Below are 27,716 nucleotides of genomic sequence, written 5' to 3'. Positions count from 1 at the left end.
ACTATACATACTTCAGCAATAAGTAGTTTTTATGGTTCTGTTCTATACAGTCATTCAATCAAAAATGTTTTCAGACAGTATTTTCTCCTGACATGGCTTCACAGCTTTCACAGTTTAAGACACCGTGCTGATTCTATGGTCACTCGGTTTAATTGTTGTCATTTATGTCACCATTTTATTGCATGTAAAGATGACAGCTGAATGTTTGTCATGTGCTTTTAATTGGACCACTGAATAAATTAAAATCACCTTGAATTAAAAAACTAAATCTTTGTTTTTGAATTCCCTTATTTAAGAAATAGTTCTAAATGTAGCATTGCATCACTGTCTCAGCAATGGATGTGAATGGGTGCCGTCAGAATGAGAGTCCAAACAGCTGATAAAAACATCACAATAATCCACACCACTCCAGTCCATCAGTTAACATGTTGTGATGCAATGCTACATTTCTCCAAATCTTGGGTGACCCGAGGGTGAGGACATTTTCAGCAAATTTTCATTTTTGGGTGAACTATTCCTTTAAAAATCGCAATTCAAATGCGACAGAATCACACAGAGTCTGACAGGTGTCTTAGATTGATGTTTTTAATCTTGTTATATTTGGTTTGGAAATAAAAACACGTTGATCAATCTCCAGTAGTTAAAGAATAAAACATGGTGCAAACACAGAGGGTTAAAAACCTCCACATTCAGATTCGGCCACATTCAAGCAGACATGCTCTCTCTCTCTCACACACACACAGAGCTAAAAGCAGGAAGACATGCTGCTCACACATTCACACAACAGCACCATCCAGAATAAGGCCCCGTGACTCAAAATGAGCTCCAGCACATATTCATTAACGCAAGTCAGAATTAAAGACTCGCTAATTGGCTTTGCAGTGGTGTCATGGTTTAAAAAAAAAAAAAAAACCATAAAAATATTAATGACAATAATAATAATTATAAATGTCCAACTTTCTGGTTACAGGCACATTTTAATATTCAAATAAAAGAAACCATCTGGCACGGAGTTTAGCTCATCAACTTAGGACATGAACTCTCGACTATTGATTCATTATAAAATAGACATTTTTCACTCTGTTTTAAATAAACCTTTTATAAAATATGTTACGAAAACCAAAAAATATGAAAATGTCGACAAAAAGAGCAGCTTAAAAAAAAAAAAAAAAAAAAAAAAAAAAGCTGTTCATATTGTCAAAGTCCAACACACAATAAAATGCTGTTTGCCAAAAGAAGAAACGTATCAGTTTTCTAAATAAGAGTCTTTTGCGCTGCCTGTATCCATCAGCATCAACATCCTCTTTGATCTGTTAAAAAAAGAACCAGAATGAAACTGGACACTCCAGTTCCTTTGGGATAAAATGCAGCAGTCGGATTTAGTCGGATCTCCCAAACGGATGTATATTTTCTACATTTCCTAGACTTGCAGAGCACTAAACGAGGTCAAATTAGGAGTCCTCAGCACCGTTTCACAGGTTAATACAAACTCCAAAAACCAGATCTGATGGAAAAACAAAAGCACAGGTCAGTGAAATTCAACAAATTCCTCCAGACTTTTGGGAATCTGGTCCCGATACAAGATCTGATGTTGCTGCACGGCGCGGGCCGCCAGGCATTTCAGACTCATCTTCATCTGCGTCTTCAGAAGGATTTCAGAAACGCCCGTTGTGCTCTTATCAAGCGGGGTCTTCTTTTGCTTGTTGGTCATGTCCGTATGAGCGCCGGCTTCGACGAGGCTGATGATGATGGCGTGGAGGGTCAAGAAGTCGCTGATGGGACGGTTGTACTGTACAATGAGGTGTAAAGGGCTGTTTCCTTCATGGTCCACGGCGTTTACCTGGGCGCCACAGTCTATAAGCAGCTTGGTCACTTGCGCGTTTGGAAAACTGCACACGTCGTTGGTGTGGAAGTCATCTACTGGCGTACTAGAGCTAGCTGCTAGGTGCAAAAGCGACAACCCCTCTCGGGATCGTGGATCTAAGCGTATTAAGTCATAGATCTGTTTGTTTATACGCGCTCGTTCCTCTTCGCTGCACTGCGTTTTTGTAGAGATGCAAACCAGGTAGAGGAAAGTGAACACGTTGGATTCGTAGCTGTCGGTTGCCGCTGGCAACTCCGCATCGGTGGTGGTTCGCAAGCGTGACATGCTGCGGCGGATCTCTAGGACGCTGGCGTGCAAAACGTGTTCAACGTCCGATGCGCGTACTGGCTCCTTCAAGTGGACCATTTGCGAGAACACTTGCGCAAACCTCAAGAGGTCTTTATGCGTGTTGCGGTTTCCTTGTTGGCGTAGATGCAAGGCGTGCAGCCAGAGTTTGATGCACTGTTCGAACTCCATGTTGTCGGCGTAGACCGCGCCACGGTATATTATGGGATGCGACACGTCTATGTTATCCACACCCAGAATTCGTTCGCGAATCATAAGGCCTTCCATGTGTAGTGCATCCCGGTCGTGTCGAATGGCCTCTAAGTCTTGCAAATTCAGGCACTCGGCCCTCCCTCCGTACGCCGTAACAGGAGACGGCAACTCTTTGGCGATAACCCGCTCGGGATCGCGAAATCGCTCCAGCATGGCGAGGTACAAGTAGTGGTAGGTCTTAAGAATGTCGTAATTCTCACGGTCGTTGGCGAAAGATGCTCCAAGCAGTTCCAACGCCTCAATACGGTTATGCACATCGCAATCCGCGTGCGACAGCAGCAGCTCTACAACGTCCGCCTTGCAACTTTCGGCTGCCACTTTCAGTGGCGTCATGCCGTGTCCGTTAACCACCATAGCTGCTTGGCATCGTACCAGCTCCTTCACGATATCCAGATGCCCGGCTTCTGCAGCAAAGTGCAGTGCGGTGGCCCCGCAGTGAGCTTTGGAGTTAGGATCCGCGCTGCGCTCCAGCAGGAAGTAAACAACGTCGGTGTGGCCCTTGTAGGCGGCGATCATCAAACAAGTGTTGCCGTACTTATTGGCGATGCTGATGTCGGCCTTGCGCTCAACGAGATACCGTACGATGTCCAGCCGACCGTCGAAGCACGCAGCCCTGAGGGGGGTGGAGTTCGTGAGGGTGGTGTGATTCACGTTGGCGTTGTGCGAAACCAGCAAACGTACCACTTCGAAATGCCCAGCGCCAGCTGCACACCAAAGAGCCGTGGCGCCATCAATAATATACCTGTAAGAGCAAAAGACACATCAGCAATGGCATAGTGAAATACAGGGCTCTTTTGGAATAGTTACACAATAATGACATTTCTGCCAGCATTTACTCGCTCTCATGTTGTTCCAAATTTCACAATTTTAAGTGCTCATAAGCACAAACACACTTTAAAAAAAAATAATAATTTTGAAGTTGTAAACAAAACAAAGAAACTGCTGTTTTAGTATTTCTACATTAAAAATTCATGTACAATTTAATGTTACTTGCAGTTTCTTTGTTACTGCGAAATTTAATTTCTAAACTGTTTCTGCACCTAATTTTTTCAGAAAAACTTTTGCAGCTCTCCATAAAATTGGCATAAAGTAAAATAAAAATAGTAACATTTGTAAGGTTTAAATGAATCAAAAATATATTAATTGACCTATAAAAATTTATCACAGTGTGAAGTTAAAAGAAAATTTACTACAATGCTCAAACTTGTCGTGATGGGTCTTCTTGCGCCATATTTGCATGCACTCGAGCATGAATGAAGATTTTCAATGGATAATGACTTAAATTTGGGTCTGTTCCTCACACAAAGCAATTATATGACTTCAGAAGACTTAAAATTCAGCTCATTTACTGAATTAATTTACTTTAATTGCATGAAAAATAAATAAATCAAACAAACACCTCTTTTCATATTCCACATAAGAAAGTAAATTTTATTACAGGGGGAATACTCCCTTCTGATTAGTCGACCACGGTACTCAGCGGTCTAATTTTCGCTGTATATCAGTCCGCTCATCCGGGTAACTGAAACCGGCGCTACTTTCACGTCTCCTATCACTCCGCGGACTCGCGCTCTTTTTATTTCGCCATTTTTCCGTTTCAGTTATCGATTGTTGTAAAATTACCTCAGAGAATAGGAGTATTAATTTTATAGTAATTGTCTCCACCCCGGTTGTTTTGTACATTGTAATTGATTACTTCTTCTTAGCGGAAACTTTAGGATAATATACAGGTAAGATTACAACATAATTTGCAATTCAATCAATATGTTGTGTATACCAGTAGCCGTTAACAGCAAACCTAATATAATAACGTTACAAAACAAATGTAAGGCTTACGTAATCAGTGTATTAAAAAGTAACCATACTTAGACGAGTATAAAAAAAACTCACCCGTCAAATCTGACAGTCCCGGTCTGTTCGGTGTCCACTTTATAATGGTCCAGAAGCAGCCGGACCACCTTGTCATGTCCGTTACGAGCAGCAATAATGAGCGGTGTGGATCTCTGTCCGGCCTCCTGGGTCACATACTCCAGCAGGTATCGGGTCTGAACGGTGGAGTGGTTCAGGAGAAGGGCGGCCAGGGTCAGGACTCGCCCCTCGCTGGCCGCTTTATGAACATACCGGGCCAGGGACTCCAACCGGGCCAGAGCCGGTACCTCCGCCATCTGTGCAAGATTCGCCCGCTGATCTCAGAGCAGATCAAGCCGTCTCCCATTAAAAACACCTGCCTGAGCTCTTCAGCTCATATATGAAGCACATGGAGAGTCTCCGCCGGACCAACTGCCATTATAGCTGATCTCTATTATAAAAAATAAAAAAACTGGGTTATTTAACGTTATATGATCTACTAATATGGATCTTATGAGCCGTTTAAAACAAATGGAGACTTACAGTCTTACTGAATTTCTGATTATATGAACGCACTATATTGTGACTGAAATAATGCTCTTATAATATGTAATTCTAGACTTCTAGTGTTTGAATATGAACTATCTAATCCTGACGTAACGTTAGCCTGTTCAATTCAAATTCAACTCTTTCACTTCTAAACGAAGCGAGTTTTCTCGCCCCATTCCTTCACTTTTATGCTTCGGTTTGTTCTGATTTCAGTTCTGAGTCCCTCCGCGATAATGTCCGCCGATCACTTCAACAGAACGAATCCAGATTTCGCTGATAAATCCGAATTAAAGCTCAAATCTGCGCTAAATGTGTTTGTGTCTTTCACCTCTGCCAGTAACGACGCCCGGAAATGAAGTCAGCAATAACAGGAAGTGAGACACTAGGATTCCTCAAGAGGGTCCGGCTGCACTCAAGAGCGGAAATACGTCACCTCCACTAGCGACGCGTCCGCCATGTTGGTCCGGGCAAGACTGCCTTAAAACTAATGGAGGTAAACGGAGCTGCGTTTTTTTCCGGATAAAAACTCGATGATGTTTACATTTATCAGCCGATTTCAGTGGTTTGTAATCTACATGGAGTTAAAAATAACTGTCTCCAATTATTTAGTTATGCTTGGAAAATGATTAATTTTCGTTAAAAATTGTGACAGCTCACATGCTTGTTGATTTGGCTAATTTTTTCTGGAAACAATTCTAATATTAATTTAGTATAACTGATACATGTAAAATAATCTAATGTAGCCTACATGAAATGAAAATTGTACAAATTGTAGTAAAGTGATAAAATGGTGAGTACAACAAGACAATAACATATAAGTGATATAATAATAGATTTATAATGGGTTTAGAATAGATTTCAGTTCTTGCTTTTCCTGAGAATAGTGTGTTTTAGTTGTAATTCTCCACTGGTTCCCTCAAGATTTTCCTATGGGTTTTTACAAATAATGAATAAAATGTGGCCTGTGATAAACATAACTTGACGATACTTTTTCACACACCCGTGGTGAAAATGCAAATGTTCAAGCAGTTAACAGAACGCAAACACAAATCTCTTTTTTAAGAACTGGTTTCACAACAATATTAAATTGGTTAGTCAGTTATACAACAAAGAAAGAACACTCTTTTCTTATGATGAATTCCTTTCTTATTGTAAAATACCAATTACTCGATTGTTAATGGTTTGATCTCTTCAGGCGCTCACATGTTATGTAGAGGTATTAATAAAGACCATTCTCCTGATTCAGCTTCTCGTGATGTGACTAAATCTTATATTGGTAAAATTAGTTTTTCATTAAATCCCAAGAGTAATAATAGAGCTATACGTACTTTTCCAAAGAGAAATTGTTATTGTACCTTATGTTTTATCTCATTGGACCTCTTTATTAAATGGAAAATTGATTTGCTGGAGAAAAGTGTGGTTGTTACCGCATAAATATTATATTAGAAATAAGATTAAAGAAGTTTCTTATAAGCTCATTCATAGATTTTATCCAGCAAATCATTTACCCAAAAAAAAAAAAAAAAAAAAAAGTATTTTCAGCAATGAATGAGGAAACTGCACTCTCACTTATTTTGGCACTGTACATATTCAGTTACACTATAGTGTAAAGTTCAAAAATGTATCAATTAAAATATTTAGTGTTTAAGATCTTTTTCACGCCTATGGAAAATGCACTCTTTGGCTTTACTGAGTATTCTGACTAGGAACAGTATTTTTACTTAATACCATTGGCCTGTTTTTTTTTTTTTAATCGCATTGCAGGGGCTAAATATCACGTTATTGGTTTCGCTTCAACCCACGGCAACATATTTTAAAGTAGCCCAATTCCAAGGGAAAAAATCAGTTGATAGATGACAATGTTCAGCTATAGAATTTTCCAGGAAATTTGATTTTGGGGCTTCGTTAAAAGAATATAACATTGTATTTAATGCCATTCCTAGTGGTATAAAAACTCTATTGAAAGGAGCGCAAACCTTTAATCCTGTTTCTATATATAGGCCTAACAATTCTATCTCAGTAGAATTATTTTGATTGTGGAGGACAAATTCATTAACTGCTTTGTTCGAAATCATATCAACACAAAATCTATTCCAGCGTCTTCTGGATGGCGTTGTACAACATTAATTGGAATGTTGCTTGGTCTCTTCCGCACAAATAAAAGAAGTCACATTTAAAATATTACATTCTTGTAATATTTCTATCTTGTATTATTTTTTTGTATTTTGTCCTCTATTGTTTTTGAGGTTGTTGTGGTTATGTGCTTGTTAAGTGTTTTGGCATCAATAATAAAAAAAATAATAATAATAATCCAAGGGAAAACCGCGGACTTGGCAACACAGAGTGGAGGTGACGTATATTTTCCATATATGGTATAATTTGATACATAAAAGAACTATTAGTGTATAATATAATTTATGTGTTTATTTAGATGTTCTCCACAATGTCAGAAACCTGGATCAAATAAACAGTAATGTGGATCTGAAAATATTTATTTATAAGATAATATCAGTAATAAACAGAAATTTTAAAGAACAGAAAATTTAATTTTAAAACAATAAATAAAAATAAAAAAAATCACAATAATTAATCCCAATAAAATAACATGGTAAAAATGTACTAAGGCAACCATAGTTTCCATATGATATAATCATACATGATTTATTAGCCTATATCTATTTATCTTTATTGTATCTATTTATCTGAAATAGCAGAAAGTCTCCTGTAAGGGGTAGGTTTAGGTGTAGGGTTGGTGTAGGGCAATAGCACATACAGTAAGTACAGTATAAAAACCATTACGCCTATGGGATGTCCCCACTTTTCACAAAAACAAATATGTGTGTGTGTGTGTGTGTGTGTGTGTGTTTAGAAGTTTTCTACAGTGTCAGAAGCCTGGATCCAATACCAAAAAAATAATATGGATCTGAAAATATTTATATATTTACACATCACTGTACAATAGTACTGATAATATCAGTAAAAAAATAAATAAACAGAAATAAATATATTTAGTTGTAATAAATGTTATATTTATATATACACTTGTAATTTTCTTACAAATAGATTTAATGATTCAATAATAAATACAGGGTGTTTTTTTGTGTTTTTTTGGCAGGCTTTTCTACGGACACATAGTGCTGTATATTCAACAGAAATATTAAATCCTGAAACATGTCATGCGTTTACAAAGGGAGGGGTTAGGATTAAAGGTTTATCTGCACAATCAGCCGCACCAACTATAAATGCACCGAAGCTCTCACAAAACCTAATCTTTCAGGATTTTGTGTTTGAATAGACAAGCTTTAATTATTCATTTGTTTTACTAACTACTAACGTTTTTATTTAGTTATGCGTGTTTAGTTTCATTTTACTTTATGAATAAGCATTTATTTTTATAGATAGTCAGAAGTCAGTGTATGAACGCGATGCATGTTGTCAGCTCAGTGTGAGTTATAGGGCGAGACAGTCATATCTTCTTGTGTTACAGCTACACCAGACACCTGCCATGAGTGTCCTGCAGCTTTACAAGCGCAGCATCCAGGAGAGAGCGGGACTAAACCGGAATGATTGCTTTCTTTTGACGTTTTACCCCTGCCTGCTGAGGTCAGAGGTCAGTCGCGGGATCGTCTGCCTCCAGTGCGGCTGAAAGCAGAAAATCTTCATGGTGCCGCTGAATTGCCACCCATCATGCGCAAGAGGCAAAACTGTGCCATGCATGCTGCCTTGAGCAGGTTTGAAACTTTTCATATTGTTGATTTTTATACCACATACTGTGTGAAGTACAATGAAAGTTTTGTAAACAATTCAGATGCATTGTAAAAGATTCATTAAGTGCATATGAGTAGTTGGCATTTGTCTATGTTGACGGTTCTAAAAAGTATATCTAATACGTGTGTGTGTGTGTGTGTGTGTGTGTGTATATATGAGAATACATACATATATATATATATATATATATAGACATGTTACTATTTAAATATAAAAAAATGTGTCTAATGATTACATATTTATTTCAAATAATTGTTAATATATTCATAAATATATATTTAAATATTAAAAAAAAAAAAAAAAAAAAGGTGCTTGGATTGGGTTGAATCCACCATTGAATCACATTCAAAAGCCAAAAGCTCTATGATGCCTCCTAAAACCCCTGCAGCCGGAGATATTGCATTGGGATTTGAGGGAAACAAATCGGATGAGATTAAAGTGCGTTTCCCACGGCGGTCCATGAGACGCTTTCTATCCGCTTTCTACGTTTTCTTGATCTGTAAATGGAGGAAGAGTATGGATGCGTCCCAAACCATCATCATTACACTTGCACTTTTTAGTTTAATGTTTTTTTAGATCAAGAATTTGTGATTTGAACAAACACCAACACTTAAGTATTTAACTTGAACTCTTCACGCTTCTATAGTGAGTTCTGCACCAGGGCTATTATAATCAAGTGAAACTAAATGTTATTTGAAATTAAAATGAACGAATAGAATTAATGTTTGTTTTTTTTTAAGTGTAAAAATAATTTAAATTATTTCAGCAAGTAAAGCTGAAATAAAAAATAAACTATTAATTAAAAAAAATTAATGAAACCTATAATAGTCTCTGTAACACTTCATTTATTTTTTTTATAAAAAAAAATAAATAAATCTAATTTATATTTTTGCAATGCACAGTTCGAATGTAATCTTGAATATTAGTTTTGCATTTTTGTTGTCCTTTGATGTGGCATTAGCTCCTGCATCCTCATCCTCAACAATTCCATTAAAACTGATTTGTGCTCCAACATCTGGTCCGCAGTGCAAAGTCAGCATGAAAGTCAAACAACGGGAGAAAGAATTAAAGTGGCATAACCAGAGTGAGACAGATGGACATAAATAAATGAAAAATATTTGCCAGATGGTCTGGGAAACACACATCAGGGCCTCTATCTGATAGACGCTGCTAAAAGCGTCAGCGGAGCATTGTGTGACTTTAATGACCTCAGGCATATTTCTCATTATTTTATTTTTGTCTTTTGATGTCATGTCCTCTTGACAGACACGGCTCGAGGGAGACGGACTCCTGTCTTTGGAAAGCTCAGTTCCACATGGACCTCTGGTGTTACTTCACCCTCCAGAACTGGCTGCTGGACTTTGGCAGGCCTTTAGCCATGGTATCAGAATAACATAAAATAAGCTTCACGTTGTTTTATTAAATAACATAAAATAATCAAAGCCTTTCCATTTAAAAAAAAAAAAAAAACATCTGTGCAAAATTCATTATTTGACATTTCATGGCAATGATATTTTTGTGTAATTGAGATAACTATTATAGTTTTTATTAATACTTTGAATTAGTTTTTATTTTTATATTTTCCATTTTCATGTTAATTTTACTTTAAGTTTTAGTTTTGTTTTTTTCATTTATAAATATTTTATATATAAATGTTATTTTTGATTATTCTTATTTTACTTTAGTTATTTTAGTACATCAAATGAAATTGAGAAATGTTGATGAAATTTTTTTAATTATTTCAAGTAACATTTTTTTTTACTTATGAAAACACAATTTATCAGTATTTTAGTAAAGAAAAGGTGGATGTTTTGAGTCGTTATATATAAATTTATATTTTCACTGTATAGAGATGATTCACATTTTTTACTTGCAATAAAAAATTTTTTAAAGTATTTTACAGTAAAACTGCACGTATTGTTAAATGTAATATACGTTGTAGTTTTATATTTTGCAAGGTAAATTGAAAGCCAATTTTTACATTATTTTTTTCTTTAAAATAATTCTTAGTTTTTGCGCTGCATACATTTGCTACACCTTTCCTTGCTTAATGAACAGTTTACAATTTTATTAAAGCACTTGTATTAATTCTCTTGCACAAAATGTTTTATTTAAGCAGTTACGCCTGTCCTTGTGTATTATTCAGCAGTTTATAATTTTATTAAAATGCTTGTGTTAATTCTCTGGCACAAAATGTTTTATTTAAGCTGTAAGGCGCCTAAAATCACTGATGTTTGATGCTTTTTCTTCGGTTTCTTTAGATCTTTTGTCCTTTGGAGTGGTTTCCTTTGAATAAACCTAGTGCCGGTGACTATTTCCACATGCTGTACAACATCACAACACCCTTCCTGCTGCTCAAGGTGAGTTTATTATTATGAAGCAGGTCACCAATTGCGGTTACACCTATTTCTAGGCTCCACTCCTTCGCTAAGCCCCGCCCCTTTGCAAATGGCAACGTGCTGGACCAAGATGTATTACACTTCCAGGATGAATGGCTGTTGTTTTTGGCACGGCTGCTTTCGGTAAGGTTGGACACTTTGTCAGTGTCATATTTGTTGATGAGAGGCTCAGACGTTTTATTATAAAGCTCACAGAGCAAAACAAGCTCAGAAGGATATGATATTTATGACCTCAGCCGCTGCATGTCGCTGAAATGATGTATCATCCCATACCTGTTGGAAATGAACAACTCGGGCCTTTACATCTGAGGAAATATATGGCAGAAGTTTCTGCAGTTCTCTGTCTTCTTGGATGAATTAGAGATTTCTCGGTGTCTTTGTGATTTGTGATGATATTCTTGTCAGGTCAGTGTTGAAGAAATGCTTTTGCAGTTTTGCAGCAAAAGCTAATGGATGTATTTATAATAAAAGTCCCGATCTGAATCAAATGATTCGCTAACCTGCACCCAGTTCCCGATCATGATATGTGCTCCAAAGTCACGATCTGACTCAAATGATTTGCGATACGTGAAGTTCTGAAATTAATCAAATGATGGTGAATCGCTTGAACTGAATGATCAAAGTCATTTGAATCCATTTTTTGTAATTTCTGAATCAACGAGTTTGAATCAATCGGAGTGAAATTCCAACGTAAATGACTCACTCAATTGATTCTGTTTGTCTGATCTTCTTCTGCTTTTGCTACACAAACACAACACAAACACAAACACAAACAAGAACATAAACATGGACAACTCACCAAAAGCGGGTTACACAGCACAAAGCTAGACAAAGAACAATGGCAACAAGAGAGCTACTTATATCAAACACTAAGGGTCACTTGTCAAGAACCAACCAATGAGCAAACAGAACTGAGAATCACATGACAGGACAATAGCCAATGAGAACAAGACAGATGAACAAGACAACCAATCAGAACATAGACTAAGGGAGCACATGGCAAGAAACATGAGGGCAAGGGAATCACATGACTAGACAGGAACCATGACAATGATAAAACTAGTGATGGGCAAATGAAGCCTCGTGAAGCACTGAGGCTTTCCTCTGACTGTTTCAGGAAAAGATTCAAAGCTTCAAGTGTGTCGAAAACAGTGTCATCTCGTGGTTAATAAAAAAATATAGCAGCCAAAAGCCTGTGATGGACACAGGGCGAAGCATCTACCACACATTCCATAGATCGATTCAAGTTACATGCACAAATAAAAGCCTAACTGTGTGTGTGTGTGTGTGTGTGTTTGTTGAATTTTTGTCTCTGATAAATTAATTTACCCATTAAACTGAGCAATATAATACCAGTACGAATATCAATATGATGTTATAGAAGAATAATATACACATATGAATTGCATATAACATATTTAATTTTCCTGAAATAATTTGTATTCTTCATATCACTTGTATGGCTGGGTATCTAAAATGTAACTGAATAAATCCAAATTAAAACTTACTCGTAAAGTAAGATCTGAGGGTTCGAACATTTCGACACGCAAAGTGAATTGCGCACGTGATTTCTACGTTAACAACACAAGCTTCGAGTCTAGGCTTCATCTGGCACACCCATTTATTCTCGGCTCAAGCTCCGATGCCTCGGTTCAAATGTCACATCACTAGATAAAACTACAAAATAAAAGACATGAACATGAAACAAAACCCATGTTAAAGTCTTCCACAAGTCTCGGCACAAGACCACGAGAACCAGACGAGGGTAAACTTTATCATTCATCTGAACTGTGCACGTATGTTTTAAACACTTCGGCCTCCTTATATGTTCTTACTCTGCCCATGTATTAAATGTACATCCTTGAAAGCGAAGTTACAGTGTAATATACATATATTTAATTGTTTGATCAAAATCATTGTTTGGGACAATTTAGTAGTTGCTGGATATTTGTAGCATCCCAACAAAATTCTCAGCCCTTAGCATTTTGGTGTGTATTATCTCATGCAATGTTCTGTTCCAGCTCATAGAGCGAAGCCCGAAGACGTTGCCTCGCTCCGCTGTCTACCTGTGCATCATCACGTTTGTGATGGGCGCCAGCATACACCTGGTGGGAGAGTCCATCAACCATCGGCTCCTGCTCAGCGGATACCAGCTGCACCTGAGCGTCAGAGAAAACCCCATCATGAAGAACCTCAGACCACAAACTCTGGTATAATTTAGCCCTATTTGTATATCATTGTATAGTAGTATTTATTTATATTACAGTATTTATTAAGATTTAGTTGCCAATTCAGCATTTCTCATTTTTAAGTTTCTTAAATTTAAACTTTTCATCTAATATTTATTTATTTTATTTCAGCTTTATATCAGTCATTTATTATAGTTAGTTAGTTTATATATTATATATATATATTTTCATTAAAAAATCATTTCCGTTATTTTATTTGAGCTAGCTGCCATTTCTTATTTTCATTTAGTTTAACTTAATGTATTAAAATAACTAAAACTGAAATAAAAGTTATGTAGACATTTTTTTCTTTTTCTTTTTTTAACTAAGAAAAATGACAAGAACACAAAAAAAATTACTGAAACTTTAATTTAATTATACTTAATTATAATCAGCTAAAAAATACTAAAAGATTTCAAGTGGGAAAAAAATATATTTTGATAGTTTTTATTGTTGTTAACAATAAAGGCAGCTTAGTTTTGTGGTGGGCAAACAACATTTTGTGAATGTATAAATCACATTTCTCTGTTTTCTGACAGATTGACTCGTTTGAGTTGCTGCAGTATTATGATGAAAGTCTGGGTCATTGCATGTGGTAAGCTGTGAAATATTCAGCATTTCAGTACTGATTTACTTCATACTAGTTAACCCGATTAATTTGAAAATTATAGAAACATTCTTGTCACAAGAGAGTTTAAACAGAAATGTGCAGTTTATAATTTTATTAAAGCATTTGAATGGATTCTTTTGTACAAAATGTTCTATTTCAGCACAACGTGTTTGCTATATTTTTTCATTTCTTTTTAGGTATGTTCCTCTATTCCTCGTCCTATTCCTGTATTTCACTGGCTGTTTCACTATTGTCAAAGCAGAGAAGACGATGCCCATCTCCGCTTGGCTTCTACTGGGTCCTAGTGGCCTTTACTACTGGTCAGTTTATCAGTGTTTGACCCGCTCAGCGGGAACCACATGCTCTTCATTATTCACCTCAACAAAACTCAACTCTCCTTCCCAGATCAGAATTATTTATAAAGTCAGCCCTTAAAGAAAGAACAGCGACCGTATCGTGTGTTGTGCTGTTTGAATGAGCTCCAGTGTCACATGTTAACTTTGTTTCTAGGCTGTGTTTACATTAGTGTGCCATCTGATACAGGCATTTCCTTTCGTTATCTGTTAGACTGATGATTAATTAAGGTAAGACACCACAGGTGAATAGAATAAAACATTTATAGATATCTCCATCCCAGAGCCGTTGAGAAAGAGAGTTACGACACGCTTTGATCTCGCCGCCACGCGAGATCAAATTTTATGCACAAAGTGAATTACATTTTTGTTTTTTTCTGGGAAATTAAATGGAAATATTTAGTAACATGGAACAATAAACACGAGGAGTTGTGTTTTTGTTCATCACTATATTATAACAACTTATAAGTATGTCTTCTGTTCCAACACAGGCAGTTATGATAACTAGTTTAGTTATTGTAGCTAGTATATCTATAATAATATAATAAAAATCTAATAGTCTCACTAGCTATTATCTAACGATAAACATTATTAAACCTGACGACATGAAAATACCACTATTAATTACTATTCAAGAATAGGTCAGCTAAGGCGTTAAAATATTTTAAAAAGCAGTTATTTCATCAACTTACCAGTGAAAATGCTCCAAAGACACTGAAATTAATGGGGTTAATTCAACTTCCTTCAGGGAGAGAAAGATTACAGAAAGACGTAAAACAACTAGCATCTGGTTATGATCGCTATTAAGGTGTTTCTCACGTTATCTAACTGCAAATATAGCATATACTGCCTATTATCTAAAAATAAACATTAACTATAACGCGTTTCATAAAATACAACTACTGGTCAGATTTCCGAGAGGTAAACTAATGCGTTAAAATGGCAAAAAATGCTGTAATTTCCTCAACTTTTTGGCGACTGTGCTTGAGAAGCACTGAAATGAATGGGCTTCAATGCTGAAACTATCGGTTGTTTGGAACTATTGGCTCCTCCATGACACGCTTTACTTCCGCATTCCTAAGTTCCTATGGGAGTGTCGCAACTCTCTTTCTCAACGGCTCTGCTCCATCCCATCTAACAGAGAATGTTCTCAGAACTTTGGCTAACATTTCTGGCAAAGTTATGAACAAATGTTAATAGAACGTTCGTTCAAAGAATGGCGCCCACTCATCGCCATGGAAACAGTAACAGGAAACATTCTAAAATAACGGTCGCCTTAAAAAAACTTAGGCCACATTCACACAGCAGCAGAATACGGTTGTCAGTTCTGTATTTGAGCCCTTAATACGGTTACGTTCACACACGGTTTGAATATTTACGGGCAGTGTTGGGGGTTAAAACTCACCAGGGTTAATGAAGTTCTTGAAACTTTAGCACAAAAACGTAATTTTTTTAGCATTTTTAATTTTTATTGAGTTGAGCTGGAACTAAAATGTATGAATTGCTCTGTACTCCACAGGTATCTTGTGACGGAGAGACAAATTTTCATCCCGTTCATTTTCACTTTTTTTACCATGATGGCTACAGTCGTGCACCAGAAGCGCAAAGGTTTTCTGCCTGACCGTAACGGACTCTTCCTGCTCTACAGTTTTTCACTATCGCTCGTGTTAGTGACCATCTGGGTCGCCTGTCTGTGGAACGACAAGGTGTTACGGAGGAAATATCCAGGAGTGATTTATATACCAGAGCCGTGGGCCATTTACACACTGCACCTCAGAGACAAACACGTGCCGCTCACAGACTGACCTTACACTCGACTCATCATACAGTTTTATCAAAACGACAAAACCTCTTTATTTATATGTTTAACTGTCACGTTGTGTCTTCAAAAATGGACTTCCTATGAATTTCTGCAAAAATGTGTGTGTGCTTTGTGTTTTGACTGTGCAAAGAGCCCAAGTCGTGCAATAATTCTATTCTATTTCTTCATTTTAAGATAAAATACCTTTACTAAGTGTTGTTAACACACTGACATGTTTCTTCTTTTTGATTTGTTGAAGGATTTGTTGAAGAAACTATGTATGTTACCTCATTGTATGAAGGTTTTCCCTTGTGTAAAATAATTACTTTTTTTTTTTCTTGTGAAGATGCATGTTTTACATTTCTCCATAGTGTATAATATTTTTAAGGGAGGACACTACTAGCAAAAACCGGTCAGGTTTGAGATTTTTCTGCTGCTTTGCTTTCAAACCGTGTCTTCTTTCAGAATTTTGGAAATGCAACATGTAATACACATTTAAGTGTTTATTTTATTACACGTTTTATGTATTTGTGTCTGTAGTTTTTAATTCCAATACATATCTTGCTGTGAGATTTTCCTCCGCTTCAGCAGCACTTAAACCAAAGTTTCTTTTATTGATGTCTATATTCTGAAGGTTTTTATAGAATTGTTTGCTCATATATCATTCACCTGATTTTATACAATTTTATTCCCAAAATATGGTGAAAATGGTTTTATTCTGTCTTTCTGTTGACAGTATTTTCTGATTTATGGAGTGATAAAAAGAGAAATCCAAAATCTCCTGTAAAAACCCCAAAATGTATGCTACACTCTTAAAAATAAAGGTGCTTGAAAGGTTCTTCACAGTGATGTAGAAGAACCATTTTTGGTTCCACAATGAGGCGTTCAGTCAAAGGTTCTTTAAAGAACATCTCTTTCTTACCTGAAGTGTAACAGAAAGGTTTCTTTTGTGAGACAGAAAGGTTCTTCAGATGTTAAAGGTTCTTAATGGACCCATTTAGACAAAAAAGGTTCTTCTGGCATCGTGAAGCACCTTTATTTTTAAGAGTGTGATTAGTGCATATTTAATAAAGTTCTCAGGAAAAAAAGAAAGAAACTTGTAATACAAAACTGTTTGCCTGTACTGTGGTTAATCGACTGGATCTGGGGAATTAAGATGACATTTATTTATTTTACCCTATTCATCTGCGATGTCTTCCCTCAGAAAATATATTGTTACTTAATAATGTAAAAATGAATGAAATAATTAGTAAAATTATTAAATTAAAAATGAGTTTAAGATAGTAGCCTAATTACACGATGTGAATGGGCAAGGCTCATCATCTCTACTTGGTCAGGCATATATGGATAATTCTACTAATGCGTCTTTTCAGTGCTTTTTGTAAATGTTCGGTGTTTATTAAATTTTTCACTGTCATTCAGGCATAAAAATCGCAGCTGAAGAATGTAAACGCCGCTGTCACGTGACGCTCATTTCTTTCCTCAACGTTAGTAGGTCTTATCAAGTTAAATTTATATTTTAAAGAGATTGGATTGGATCACATAGACTGTATTTGATATTTTTTAAACAATTATAAGTAGTGCTGTCAAACGATTAATCGCGATTAATCGCATCTAAAATAAAAGTTTTTGTTTACATATTATATGTGTGTGTGTGTGTGTGTGTGTGTGTGTGTGTGTGTAGCCTATTTATTATGTATATATAAAGACACACAGCATATATTTTGAAAATATTTACATGTATATATTTATATTCATATAAATTATATCATCTATATAAATATATTTAATATATAAATGTAACATATTTTTCTTAAATATACATGCATGTGTGTGTATTTATATATAGCCTACATAATAAATATACACAGTATACACATATATTATGTAAAAAAAAATAATATATATATATATATATATATATATATGGATGCGATTAATCGTTTGGCAGCACTAATTCTAAGATTTAACATACATTTTGATTAAAATGTTGAATGGAGCTTCGGCTTTATGTGCCGTCTAGCGCCGCCTTCAGGAATTAAAGATTAAAGTTAGTCTCATTACAAACAGCTGACAACATTTGCAGCCAAATACCTGATAAACTGCAGTGTAGAGCAGGTCTGCGAGTGGACATGGTCAGTTTAGCGCCTGTTCTTTGCGCATTATTTACATGTAAACAAAAATATATTTTACTTAATGCATAATAATGTCATTGCAGGCGAAATTCCTCAGTCAAGATCAAATCAACGGTAAGCAGGTTTATTCTCTCACAAGAATATATGCTAAACTTTTCGTACAGACACACTATGTGATTGTTTTTTATCTGATTAAATACATGCATTTAACGCAAGCCAAAAATGCAGGTTTATTTTTACTTGAACACCTATTACAGCTTTCATAAAATGGTTAATAGACCATTAGATTAGATGAATATAGCCTTTATATGAATGAATTAGCCTTTTTAAATAGTCTATTTACATCTGCTAAATATTATATACATGTTAATTGCTGTTATAATAGGAAGTTATTGTATATTGTTATTACATTGCACTGATACTGAAGCCATTCAGTAGATTTCATTCTTTCACTGAAAACAAAGTGGCATTTGTTGCCGGTCACTGGACTAAAACTGACCGATTACTGCAGGACAAACACATGCAGATCCTCTGATGCAGAAACAGAGAGAACCGAACATGAGGCTCAAATGGGTACAAAAAATAGAATAAATACAAGACAGATAATGCACAATTTACACAAAGACATGCACTGCAGAAATGCAAGGAAATCTTGTGTCATACTGTCTGGCTTTGATTCATTCGTCCACCTGCTGTTGTTGATAATGCTGTAATCTTGATTCCCTCCTAAACAGGTTGTCTCAGTTTATGCCAGAACAAATCCTTCATTTGGGATTAAAGAGATTCTTTGCCAAACTGTATCCAATCCTTATCAAACTAAAAGTATCTGAATGCATTTCAAACAAAAATGTGTACTTCAAAGATAATTAGGTTAGTGTGTTACATTTCAAATGTTTGCATGCTACACTTTCTGTGTGTAGTAATATGTTTTTGTCTTCATTCAGAGTATAAAGAGTGTTTTTCGCTGTACGACCAGAAGCGCAGGGGTAAAATGAAGGCGCAGGATCTGCTGACGGTCATGAGATCTCTGGGCTGCTGTCCGACCCTGCAAGAGCTCAACAGACACTTGCAGACCCATAAAATCGGTATAGTATATATAACCACTTGTTTGTTTAAGTAAAATGGGTTGTGAACTACAAAATAATTGATGTTTTCCTAAATACCTCCCCTTCTGCTCTCCATCTGTCAGTCAAGCGGATAGCCCCGCCCCAAACTCACTGTTCCCACCCACTTATTCAGCAGCCTGAAGTTTTGTTTTTTTCCCCATGCATAGGGGTTTTTAAATTGTCTTTGTTAAAGAGTTATAACCTGTGAACCAAACTAACCAGTGCTGAGGTGAATCACAACATTACAAACTTTGATTTGTAGCAACAACAAAAAAAAGTATTTGGAAATTAGACAATGACTGTGTAATGGCTTTAATGAAGGAAAGAACTACAATCTCATTTATTGCAAAAACAATACCAATGGATAAATATAAACTATTGATTTAAAGATGTTTATAGAAATTTATATTTAGCACAAATCCAGACAAATGAAGCTCTTTTGGCAGTGATTTCTGCAGAATCATGGGTAATGTAGTTTCTCGCTGTTGAATGCGAGTATTTAAAAAAATGTTGAAATATCAACAGAATCATCTACCGTTGATTAACAACGTCCTAGGTCTTTATTTAAAGTTCAGTTTAATAAGTGTTATTGTTGTAAAGTTCATAAATTATGAACCGAATTCATTTCTGCAACATTGACACTGTTATTGAACCGAACTGAATCAACATTAAACTAAATTAAGCTTAATTATGACACTTTTTTTTTTTTTGCTTCTGTAGAGCAGCGTTAACAAAAATTAAAACAAAAATTGAAATTGACAAATTAGAAATGTTGCTAACTGGAAATAAACTAAAACTGATTTAAAAATAAATGAAATCAAAATAGTAAGAAGAATGAAAAACTAATAAAAATGACAAAAGCACATAACAGAATTACTAAAAATGAAACTAAAATTAAAAAGAGAACTGAAAATGTAAAAATAAAAGGTAATGCAAAATAAACTAGCATATAAATAATACTAAAATAACACTGATGTTGAAATTTAATTGTTTCATAATTGTTGAATTTTATTGCATTAACACAGTTGTTTTCTTCTTTTTTTTTAATGTGCAGCTAGTATGAAACAATCCTTAGTGTATAAAAAATAAAATTAAGAAAGTTCAATTCCCCTATGGAGAAAATGAATGGGATTTTTAGTTCTCTATTGGTTGAATGAAGCAGCTCATAGAAAATGATCACTGGCTGACTTACAGCGACTCTGAACATTAAACTGAGATACTGGAAGTATTTGAACATCCAAACAAATGACGTTAAGTTATCGCATGGGTGTCCTCCTAAACTTCCAAGCCCCAGGTAAAGTCAACAGTGTAAAACTTTGCTTACTAAGTTAAATAAACTTGAAATCTGTAGGAGTACGCGGATGAAACTCAACAATAACAACCGCAAACCTCAGTGCCCGGGACATCCAGATAAGGCCAGTGAACGCAGAAAGATGGTTTATAGAGTCACCTGGAAGAAAAACAGAGCATTGAAATCCCACGCTACACGTTCACAATGATTTTAATTGAAGGAGGTGTCATTTGAACTGATATCACATGTGGTGCTGCTGATGAAATGAAGCCCTGCTTGACAAACGTGATGCAATGTACTAAATATAAACCCTTCGCAATAAATATACCTCTCAGCCTGTCAGACGTGATCAAACGGCTTTTGTATCTGAAGCTTTTTGGCAAAGCGCTTTGACTCTGCCTGTCCCAGATAAGAGCGGCGAGTTGGACTTCTCCACGTTTCTCAGCGTGATGCATGCGCAGATCCAGCAGGAGAACCCACGGGACGAGATCCTGCAGGCCGTGAGGTTAATGGACACGAGCAGACGAGGCTTCATCACGGCGTCAGAGCTCAGGGCCAGACTGACAGGCTTTGGAGAGCGACTCACAGATCAGGAAGGTAAATCGGATTCAGACAAAGATAGAACTACATTACCCACAATGCATTGTGCGGCGTGCCGTTCTAAGCCAGATGTGGGGTATTCCTACTTTATAACCTTGACTTACAACAACACAGTGCCTGATAATTAACTCAAAACTGAAAATATAACTAAAAGCGGTTTCAAAATATTAATAAAAACAGTAATAGTATATAAATATTTTTGTAGAGCTGCTTTATAGTTGAAAATGAAATTGTTTCATAATTGTTGAATTTTGCAACATTACCACTGTTGTTTTCCTGTTTTCGTTAATGTGCAACTGTTTTAAAACAATACATAAAGTACAAATTAAAAAAAAAAAAGTTATTGTTACAAAATCAATTCCCAATGGGTAAAATGAATGGGATCTATTAGTAAACAATATGATATATAAGCAAACAAAATAGTAATGCTTTTAGTTATGAGTCTCAAAAGTATTTTAATATCTTGCAAAATAGGAACTTTGGCTAATTTATGCATTTTATTAGGATAAACTAAAAGATATCACTTATTTAAGTATACCTTAATTTCCATACATTTAGATTAGATTTCAAAATTCTTATTTCATTTTGTTGACATTGTTGAGTTAAAGGTTTTTATAGTGGAGATTTTAGATATCTCTTTTTATCACTCCACAGGGGGGAAAAAAATCTAATAAAATGTTATATAATCCAATGTGAATGATATATGAACAAATCCCTCTATTAAAGCTTCCAGAATATAGATGGTGATAAAACTGTAAATGTTGGTGTATGTAAGTGCTGCTGAAGTGTGGAGACACAAAGTCATTTTTAGAAAACGGCCTGTATCGTAAACAAAATCTACAGACACATATAGATAAAGTGCAACAAAATAAACACTTAAATGTGTGTTATAGATGTTTTCTTTCCACTACTCTGAAATAAGACATGTTATGAAACCAAAAATGAAAATACAAGTTGCAACTTTTCAAAATGCAGCATGTTAAAAACATGAGTATAAAAATACCTTTTGCATATTCCTCGTTATATTGTTAAAGTATAAATTTAGTGAAACCACGCTGTTTATGTTTGTGTGACAGTGGACGAGCTGCTGAGTGAAGCCGGCGTGACGTGTGACGGGCAAATCAACGACGAGGGTTTTGCAAAGATGGTGACAATTCTGACCGGCCGATGCTGAACAAACTTCAGAGCTGGAATAAATCAGTAGCAGAATGTCATTCCAGCTGAAAAGCACAGATATTACAGCCTCGAAATCTTCCTAAAACAGCAAAAATGAAATAACCACACAAGCATGAGCCACCTGCCAGGCTGCTTCAATCATTAACTAACAACCGTGGGATTGTTTTCAAAGACACCAGATGTGCGGCTTTTTTACTTAAAGGTTAATAGTTGGCTTAAAGCTGACTTTTCTGAACTTTTGTTTATACAGGCCAGGTTTCAGATTATTGCTTTTGTATTTAAACTTGTGATCACAGTGCCCTCTTGTGTTTATAGATTGAATATGATTTTATATGGCATGAATCACATTTCCCAGAAATAAATAGTCTTCCCTTAACCTTCTGGTTGAAAAACAATAAAGGTGCATGTGGATCGCTAAATGCCCACTGCTCCTTTCTCCGTGTTAAAACATGTTTAAACAATTTATTATAACCTATAAAAAGCGAGGACTGAAAGCAAACTGTTGTTTTGTGAACCAAACCGTCTTTGCATCACAGAGCTCATAAATTCCCGTGTTGTGGTGTTATTGTTTGCATGGGTTTATGTGTCTGTGTTGAGATAATAAACTGAAGTAAAGCTGTTGAGGTAGATTTACTCCCTAAACCACAGACCCGCTGTCAAATCTTAATTAGATGGAATAACAATAAAAGTTAATTTTGTAATTGTGCTTCTGAGGAAAACAAACATTGCTATGATAAGACAGGACTTTATTATGCCCTTCAAATGGACAACATAGTAACACTGTTTACATTCATTTCCTTTCGGACCATCACCTTCACATGGTTGAGGTCATTGACACAGCTTTATTACACTTCAAATGAGCAATACATTTTAATTATTTCAGAATTTCCAGGCAATAGATTCAAACAACAAAAAGGAGGTCGGAAACCAGCGAGGAATAATGTAGCAATTTCAAGCTGTTGCTTTGAAACCTGGTGCATTTACAGTAAGAGCATTCATTAAAAATGAATTTAATAGAGCAGTTTTATGCAAACAAAATCTTACTCCAAATTTGAATAAAAGTGAAAAGATGGGGTTGGTCAAAACATTTAAAATAGCTCAAACATGTATAAATAAATCTTAGTATATATATATGTGTGTGTGTGTGTGTGTGTAGCTTATTGTTTTTTTAATGCAATGAAGCAATGATATTTTACTCCAAAGGTGTGTAAGATAGAAAAAAAAAAAAAGAGGATGGCCACATATTTCTAATAAATAATGATAAGATATAATAACAACTATGTATATATAGTGGTATTATATCATAATATGTTTATACTTTTTACAATTTGTATGCATAAACAATTATTATCAAATCTTGTCTTTTTTTTTTTTTGAGTTTTAATGAAACAGCATTTCCTCCAAATATGAGTAAAAGTGAAAACTGTAAAAGTTGAATTGCAGCTTAAGCCCAATATTTTATTTCGATAATTCGATACTCTGTACATCCAGGTCTGCTTCGCCGCGCACGTTTACACGGAATAAAACCACTCTTTTAAATTCAGAAACGTGGACAGAAGCGTTAAAAGCACTGTGGCTTGCAGCGGATGCACGGTTTGCAAAAGACAATTTGGCACGAACGTTTAAGGGTGCAACATCTTGAAACATCACTTGAAAGAATGACAAACAAACAAACAAAAAAAAAAGGTCGAACGACATCCTTGTAGAGTTTGCAGAAAGTCCTCCAGTACTGTAACTCAAGTAAACAGCGCGCTTTTACGCACGGCCTCGCGCGTCTATCTCTTAACGGCGCAGTCCGTGGACGGTAACGCGTCGGTTTGCCCGTTCACCACCGACAATCTGTACTCCTCGGTCTCCATCACGTTCAGAGGAATCGCCGCCTGGCTGTCGTCGCGCTCCTTCACGGTTCCCGAGAACGGGCGGATCTGACAGCTGTTGGCGATCGCGGGCGACGAAATCCTCCAGAAGAAGTCCTTGAGCATTTTCCTGAACTCCCTGCGCATGAGGCAATACAAGACGGGATTCAAGCAGCTGTTTGAGTGCGCCAGGCAAATGGTGACCGGGAACACGTACGTGTGGAGCGTGTAGTAGACTTTATCCCAGTGGATCACGTTAAACTTGACCAGGACTCCCCAGAAGGTGATGGCGTGGTTGGGCAGCCAGCATATGAAGAAGGACAAGACCACGATCGTGACGGATTTAGTGACTCTGGACCTGCGCTTGGGGAAGTTGTTGTTCATGCTCCGCAGGCGAATGAGGCGCAACAGGAGAAGGTAGCACACCACGGTGATGAGCATCGGAAACACAAACGCCACTAGGATCTTCTGCAGGTGATAGAGCGCGTGCCAGTGCTGGCCGTTGGGGAAGCGCAGGAGGCACAGCTTGACGCCGCTGATCGAGCTCACCGTGGAGAAGATCGCCGTGGGAACCGACGCAACGGTGGCTAGGAGCCACAGAAGCGCGCTGACCAGCTTCACCGAGCAGCGCTTGTTGCGCGTTCGGTCCTTGAGCGCGGACGCAACAGACCAGTAGCGCGTCACGCTCATAGCGGTGAGGAAGAAGACGCTCGCGTACACGTTCATCACGGTCACCGTGACCACCACCTTGCACATGACGTGCCCAAACGGCCAGGTGAAGTCCAGCGCCGTGTCCACGGCCCAGAAGGGCAGCGTGAGGACGAACTGGAAGTCCGTGACCGCCAGGTTCATGATGAAGTAGTTGATCGTGGATTTCTTCCTCCCCTGCCGGACTTTCATGAGGAAGAAGACCAGCAGGTTGCCCACCAGACCCACCGCGCACACCACCGAGTACACGATGGAGATCATGACGCGCAGCTCCAGCGTGCCGTCCGCGGGCAGGTTGATGTCCTCCAGGTTGCTGAAGCGGCTGAGCTCGGTGCCGTTCGCGGAGCTCTGGTTCTGGAGGTCCGCCATCCGGTCCAGCCAAAGCTCGGCGTCAGGTGTCCGGTGCAGCCCGGGTCTGTGGAGGGCTTGCATCACCTTGCTGACTCGCGGGGGGGACACTAGGAGAGCGGGTGAGGGGTGCGCGTTTCTTCCAGACACAGCGATGAGGATGGAGACTCCCGCGCCATGACGGTGCCGCCGCCGCCGCCACTGCTGCTGTTGATGCTGGAGCGGACGCGCCGCACGGGGCTTTATGAAACCTGCGCCGCGCACGGGGGCGGAGTCTCGAGGATACGCTCCTCCCTCTCGTCCAGCGAAACGAGGTTTGACTCTCTTTACATTCCTCTTGCCTTGTCCAGTACCCTTGGCCACTTGAGAGCGCGTGCGCAAGACTGTCCCAGGTCTTATAAACGCCAAAGCGCAGTGCAATTAACGCACACTGAATCCACACAAACCCCTCGTCCAAATACCCACACTTGGGGTCTTTGCACTTGACTACTTATATCTGACCCTGGACCACAAAACCAACCTTAAATTACATTTAAGTAAATGTAATTAACATCAAAATAAATTCACAAGAGCAAGTATATTGTTTGCACATGTTTATTTACATTAAAGGCAAAATAACTGAAATAATAAGAGCACAAATATAGATCTGGAACTTCTTTAAGTCTGTCTAAATATCATGTAGTAATTGCAATGTCTTCTGGTCCATATCCTTTCCTCAGGAAGGTGCGCTAGACACTGATTAATGTAACATAAAAATACTACATATTTATATATTTTGCTATTGTATTGTGGGTGACACTTTCATAAACGTTTCTATGCTCCTCTGATTATATAATAGTAAATATTACAATATCATAGCACAACAACAGTGATCAGCAATAATGATAAGCCTAATACTCACAAAAAAATAATAAGGTCATATAGATCATAACACTGTCTCGGAGGTAAGAAGTGGATTATCCTTCATCTGAAATGTTTGTCTTTTCATCCTGAAATGTGAGGCAAATGTTGGATCACAATCATTAGGAACCACAGTTTCCACTTGATTGGGCTGTTCTCTTTTATTCTGGACAGCAAGGGCAGTGACTGTAACATCGAGCGTATTTTGCAGCATTAAACACGTATTTATACCGATTTCATCAGGCTCTGAAAATTATTCAAAAAGAACACAAAGAATGGCCTTCTCAGCTGCCATAGTTGCAACTCTTGCGTCATCAGAACAAGGTGTTCAACGCGCCACCGGTTTTGTGGTCCAGGGTCACAAATACCCACACTTGCGGTCTTGGCCACTTGAGAGCGCATGTGCAAGACTGTCCCAGATCTTAACAACACCAAAGCGCAGTGCACTTAACGCACACAAACCCTTTGTCCAAATACCCACACTTGTGCTTTTTGCACTTGACTACTTATATGATGTATTTTCTGTATTTGGCCCAAGTGTCCAAATGAGGATGAAGACCACAAGTGTGTGTTGAACTTTTCATTACCTGATAGGACACACTTATAGTGTTGTAAAAATGCAAGTGTTTCCATAGCTTTATTTTTATTTTACATAGCTACTTTGCATTTTAAAATCAACTCCTAAAAGTCTGTTCAGTATTCCCTATAACATGACAGTTTAATTGTGGTGCTTCTAATTAAGTGATAAAAGCAGTTGCAAATGTTGTACAAAATAAATATCACCACTACTCATCTTTGAACCAATAGAATGTGCAACACTTTGCTTTTCTACCAAATTATATGTAATAATATCTAATTATTATATTAATATGTAACTTAGATTGGAAAGTTTTCCGTGACCTCTCATGAGATCTCGGCAAAAATCTCATGATTTATTCCAAAACATGATGCATGATGGGATACACTAAGCCTCGAATAGCACTCCGGAGCGGTGGCGGTATTCAAAATAGTGTGGATTTAGTGTGTTTTAAGGGCACTGCATGCGTTTTTAAGGCCTGGGACAGTCTTGTGCACTTCCCAGGTTAAAAGAAGTTCACTTCTATAATGTACTTTAAAGTGCTGTATTTTTGTGCATTCATTTTGTACTTAATGCACTAAAAATGATTCTTTAGTACTTCGTTCTTAAGATAAACTTTGGATCATCTAAGTGTACTCAATTGTGCTATTTTGTGACACCATGAATATATTTACATTTACATGTAGTCATTTAGCAGATGCTTTTATCCAAAGCGACTAATGAGGACAATGGAAGCAATCTCAAATCAAATCAACAAAAGAGCAATGATGCAAGTCCTATAACAAGTCTCAGTTAGCCTAAAGCAGTACACGTAGCAAGTTTTTTTTTTTTTAATTATATAATAAATAAAAAGAAAACAGAATAGAAAAAGAGTAGAGCAAGATAGTGTTAGAGGCCTTTTTTGTTAACTGTATAATAAATAAAAAGTAAACAAATAGATAGCTAGTGTTAGTTTTTTTTTTTTAAGAAAACAAGCATATATATATATATGAACAAAAATCACTTTTAACATACTATCTCTGTATTTAAAAAATGTATTTA

At 36.9% G+C, this 27,716-nt stretch overlaps 4 protein-coding genes across 10 annotated transcripts; 2 read left to right on the top strand and 2 right to left on the bottom strand.

The window, feature by feature from the left end:
• Nucleotides 1-571: 571 nt before the first annotated feature.
• Nucleotides 572-11,832, bottom strand: fem1b (fem-1 homolog b). 3 transcript variants are annotated; one of them, XM_058766766.1, is made up of 3 exons: nucleotides 11,786-11,832; nucleotides 4,313-4,721; nucleotides 572-3,164 (listed from the first exon to the last, which is right to left on the bottom strand). In XM_058766766.1, the coding sequence occupies exons 2-3, from the start codon at nucleotides 4,585-4,587 to the stop codon at nucleotides 1,529-1,531; spliced, it is 1,911 nt and encodes a 636-aa protein (XP_058622749.1). In that variant the 5' UTR covers nucleotides 4,588-4,721; nucleotides 11,786-11,832; the 3' UTR covers nucleotides 572-1,528. The 3 variants fall into 3 exon arrangements, with proteins under 3 accessions (XP_058622749.1, XP_058622748.1, XP_058622747.1); XM_058766765.1 differs by lacking the exon at nucleotides 11,786-11,832 and adding an exon at nucleotides 5,148-5,266; XM_058766764.1 differs by lacking the exon at nucleotides 11,786-11,832 and adding an exon at nucleotides 4,814-5,160.
• Nucleotides 3,971-17,072, top strand: cln6b (CLN6 transmembrane ER protein b). Of its 2 annotated transcripts, none has more exons than XM_058766771.1 (8): nucleotides 3,971-4,152; nucleotides 8,307-8,550; nucleotides 9,854-9,968; nucleotides 10,849-10,947; nucleotides 13,008-13,196; nucleotides 13,754-13,809; nucleotides 14,022-14,144; nucleotides 15,697-17,072. In XM_058766771.1, the coding sequence occupies exons 2-8, from the start codon at nucleotides 8,507-8,509 to the stop codon at nucleotides 15,980-15,982; spliced, it is 912 nt and encodes a 303-aa protein (XP_058622754.1). In that variant the 5' UTR covers nucleotides 3,971-4,152; nucleotides 8,307-8,506; the 3' UTR covers nucleotides 15,983-17,072. The 2 variants fall into 2 exon arrangements, with proteins under 2 accessions (XP_058622754.1, XP_058622753.1); XM_058766770.1 differs by lacking the exon at nucleotides 3,971-4,152 and adding an exon at nucleotides 5,172-5,312.
• A 962-nt stretch (nucleotides 17,073-18,034) lies between these two features.
• On the top strand, nucleotides 18,035-22,933 carry calml4b (calmodulin-like 4b). 4 transcript variants are annotated; one of them, XM_058767336.1, is made up of 6 exons: nucleotides 18,080-18,113; nucleotides 18,197-18,227; nucleotides 18,848-18,983; nucleotides 19,058-19,198; nucleotides 20,919-21,107; nucleotides 22,187-22,879. In XM_058767336.1, exons 4-6 carry the CDS (start codon nucleotides 19,105-19,107, stop codon nucleotides 22,282-22,284), a joined length of 381 nt encoding a protein of 126 aa, XP_058623319.1. In that variant the 5' UTR covers nucleotides 18,080-18,113; nucleotides 18,197-18,227; nucleotides 18,848-18,983; nucleotides 19,058-19,104; the 3' UTR covers nucleotides 22,285-22,879. The 4 variants fall into 4 exon arrangements, with proteins under 4 accessions (XP_058623318.1, XP_058623319.1, XP_058623317.1 ...); XM_058767335.1 differs by lacking the exon at nucleotides 18,848-18,983 and having other exon boundaries at nucleotides 18,035-18,113; nucleotides 22,187-22,933; XM_058767337.1 differs by having other exon boundaries at nucleotides 18,113-18,227.
• Nucleotides 22,934-23,015: 82 nt separating this feature from the next.
• On the bottom strand, nucleotides 23,016-25,427 carry rxfp3.3b (relaxin family peptide receptor 3.3b). The gene has a single exon (XM_058767333.1). The coding sequence runs from the start codon at nucleotides 25,280-25,282 to the stop codon at nucleotides 24,062-24,064; it is 1,221 nt and encodes a 406-aa protein (XP_058623316.1). The 5' UTR covers nucleotides 25,283-25,427; the 3' UTR covers nucleotides 23,016-24,061.
• Nucleotides 25,428-27,716: the final 2,289 nt, after the last annotated feature.

Source organism: Onychostoma macrolepis, chromosome 25 (genome assembly GCF_012432095.1).
Source record: "Onychostoma macrolepis isolate SWU-2019 chromosome 25, ASM1243209v1, whole genome shotgun sequence".
NCBI classification, from domain to species: Eukaryota; Metazoa; Chordata; class Actinopteri; order Cypriniformes; family Cyprinidae; genus Onychostoma; species Onychostoma macrolepis.
Note: the sequence above shows the minus strand (reverse complement) of the source record. Positions and strands in the feature narration are given on the sequence as shown.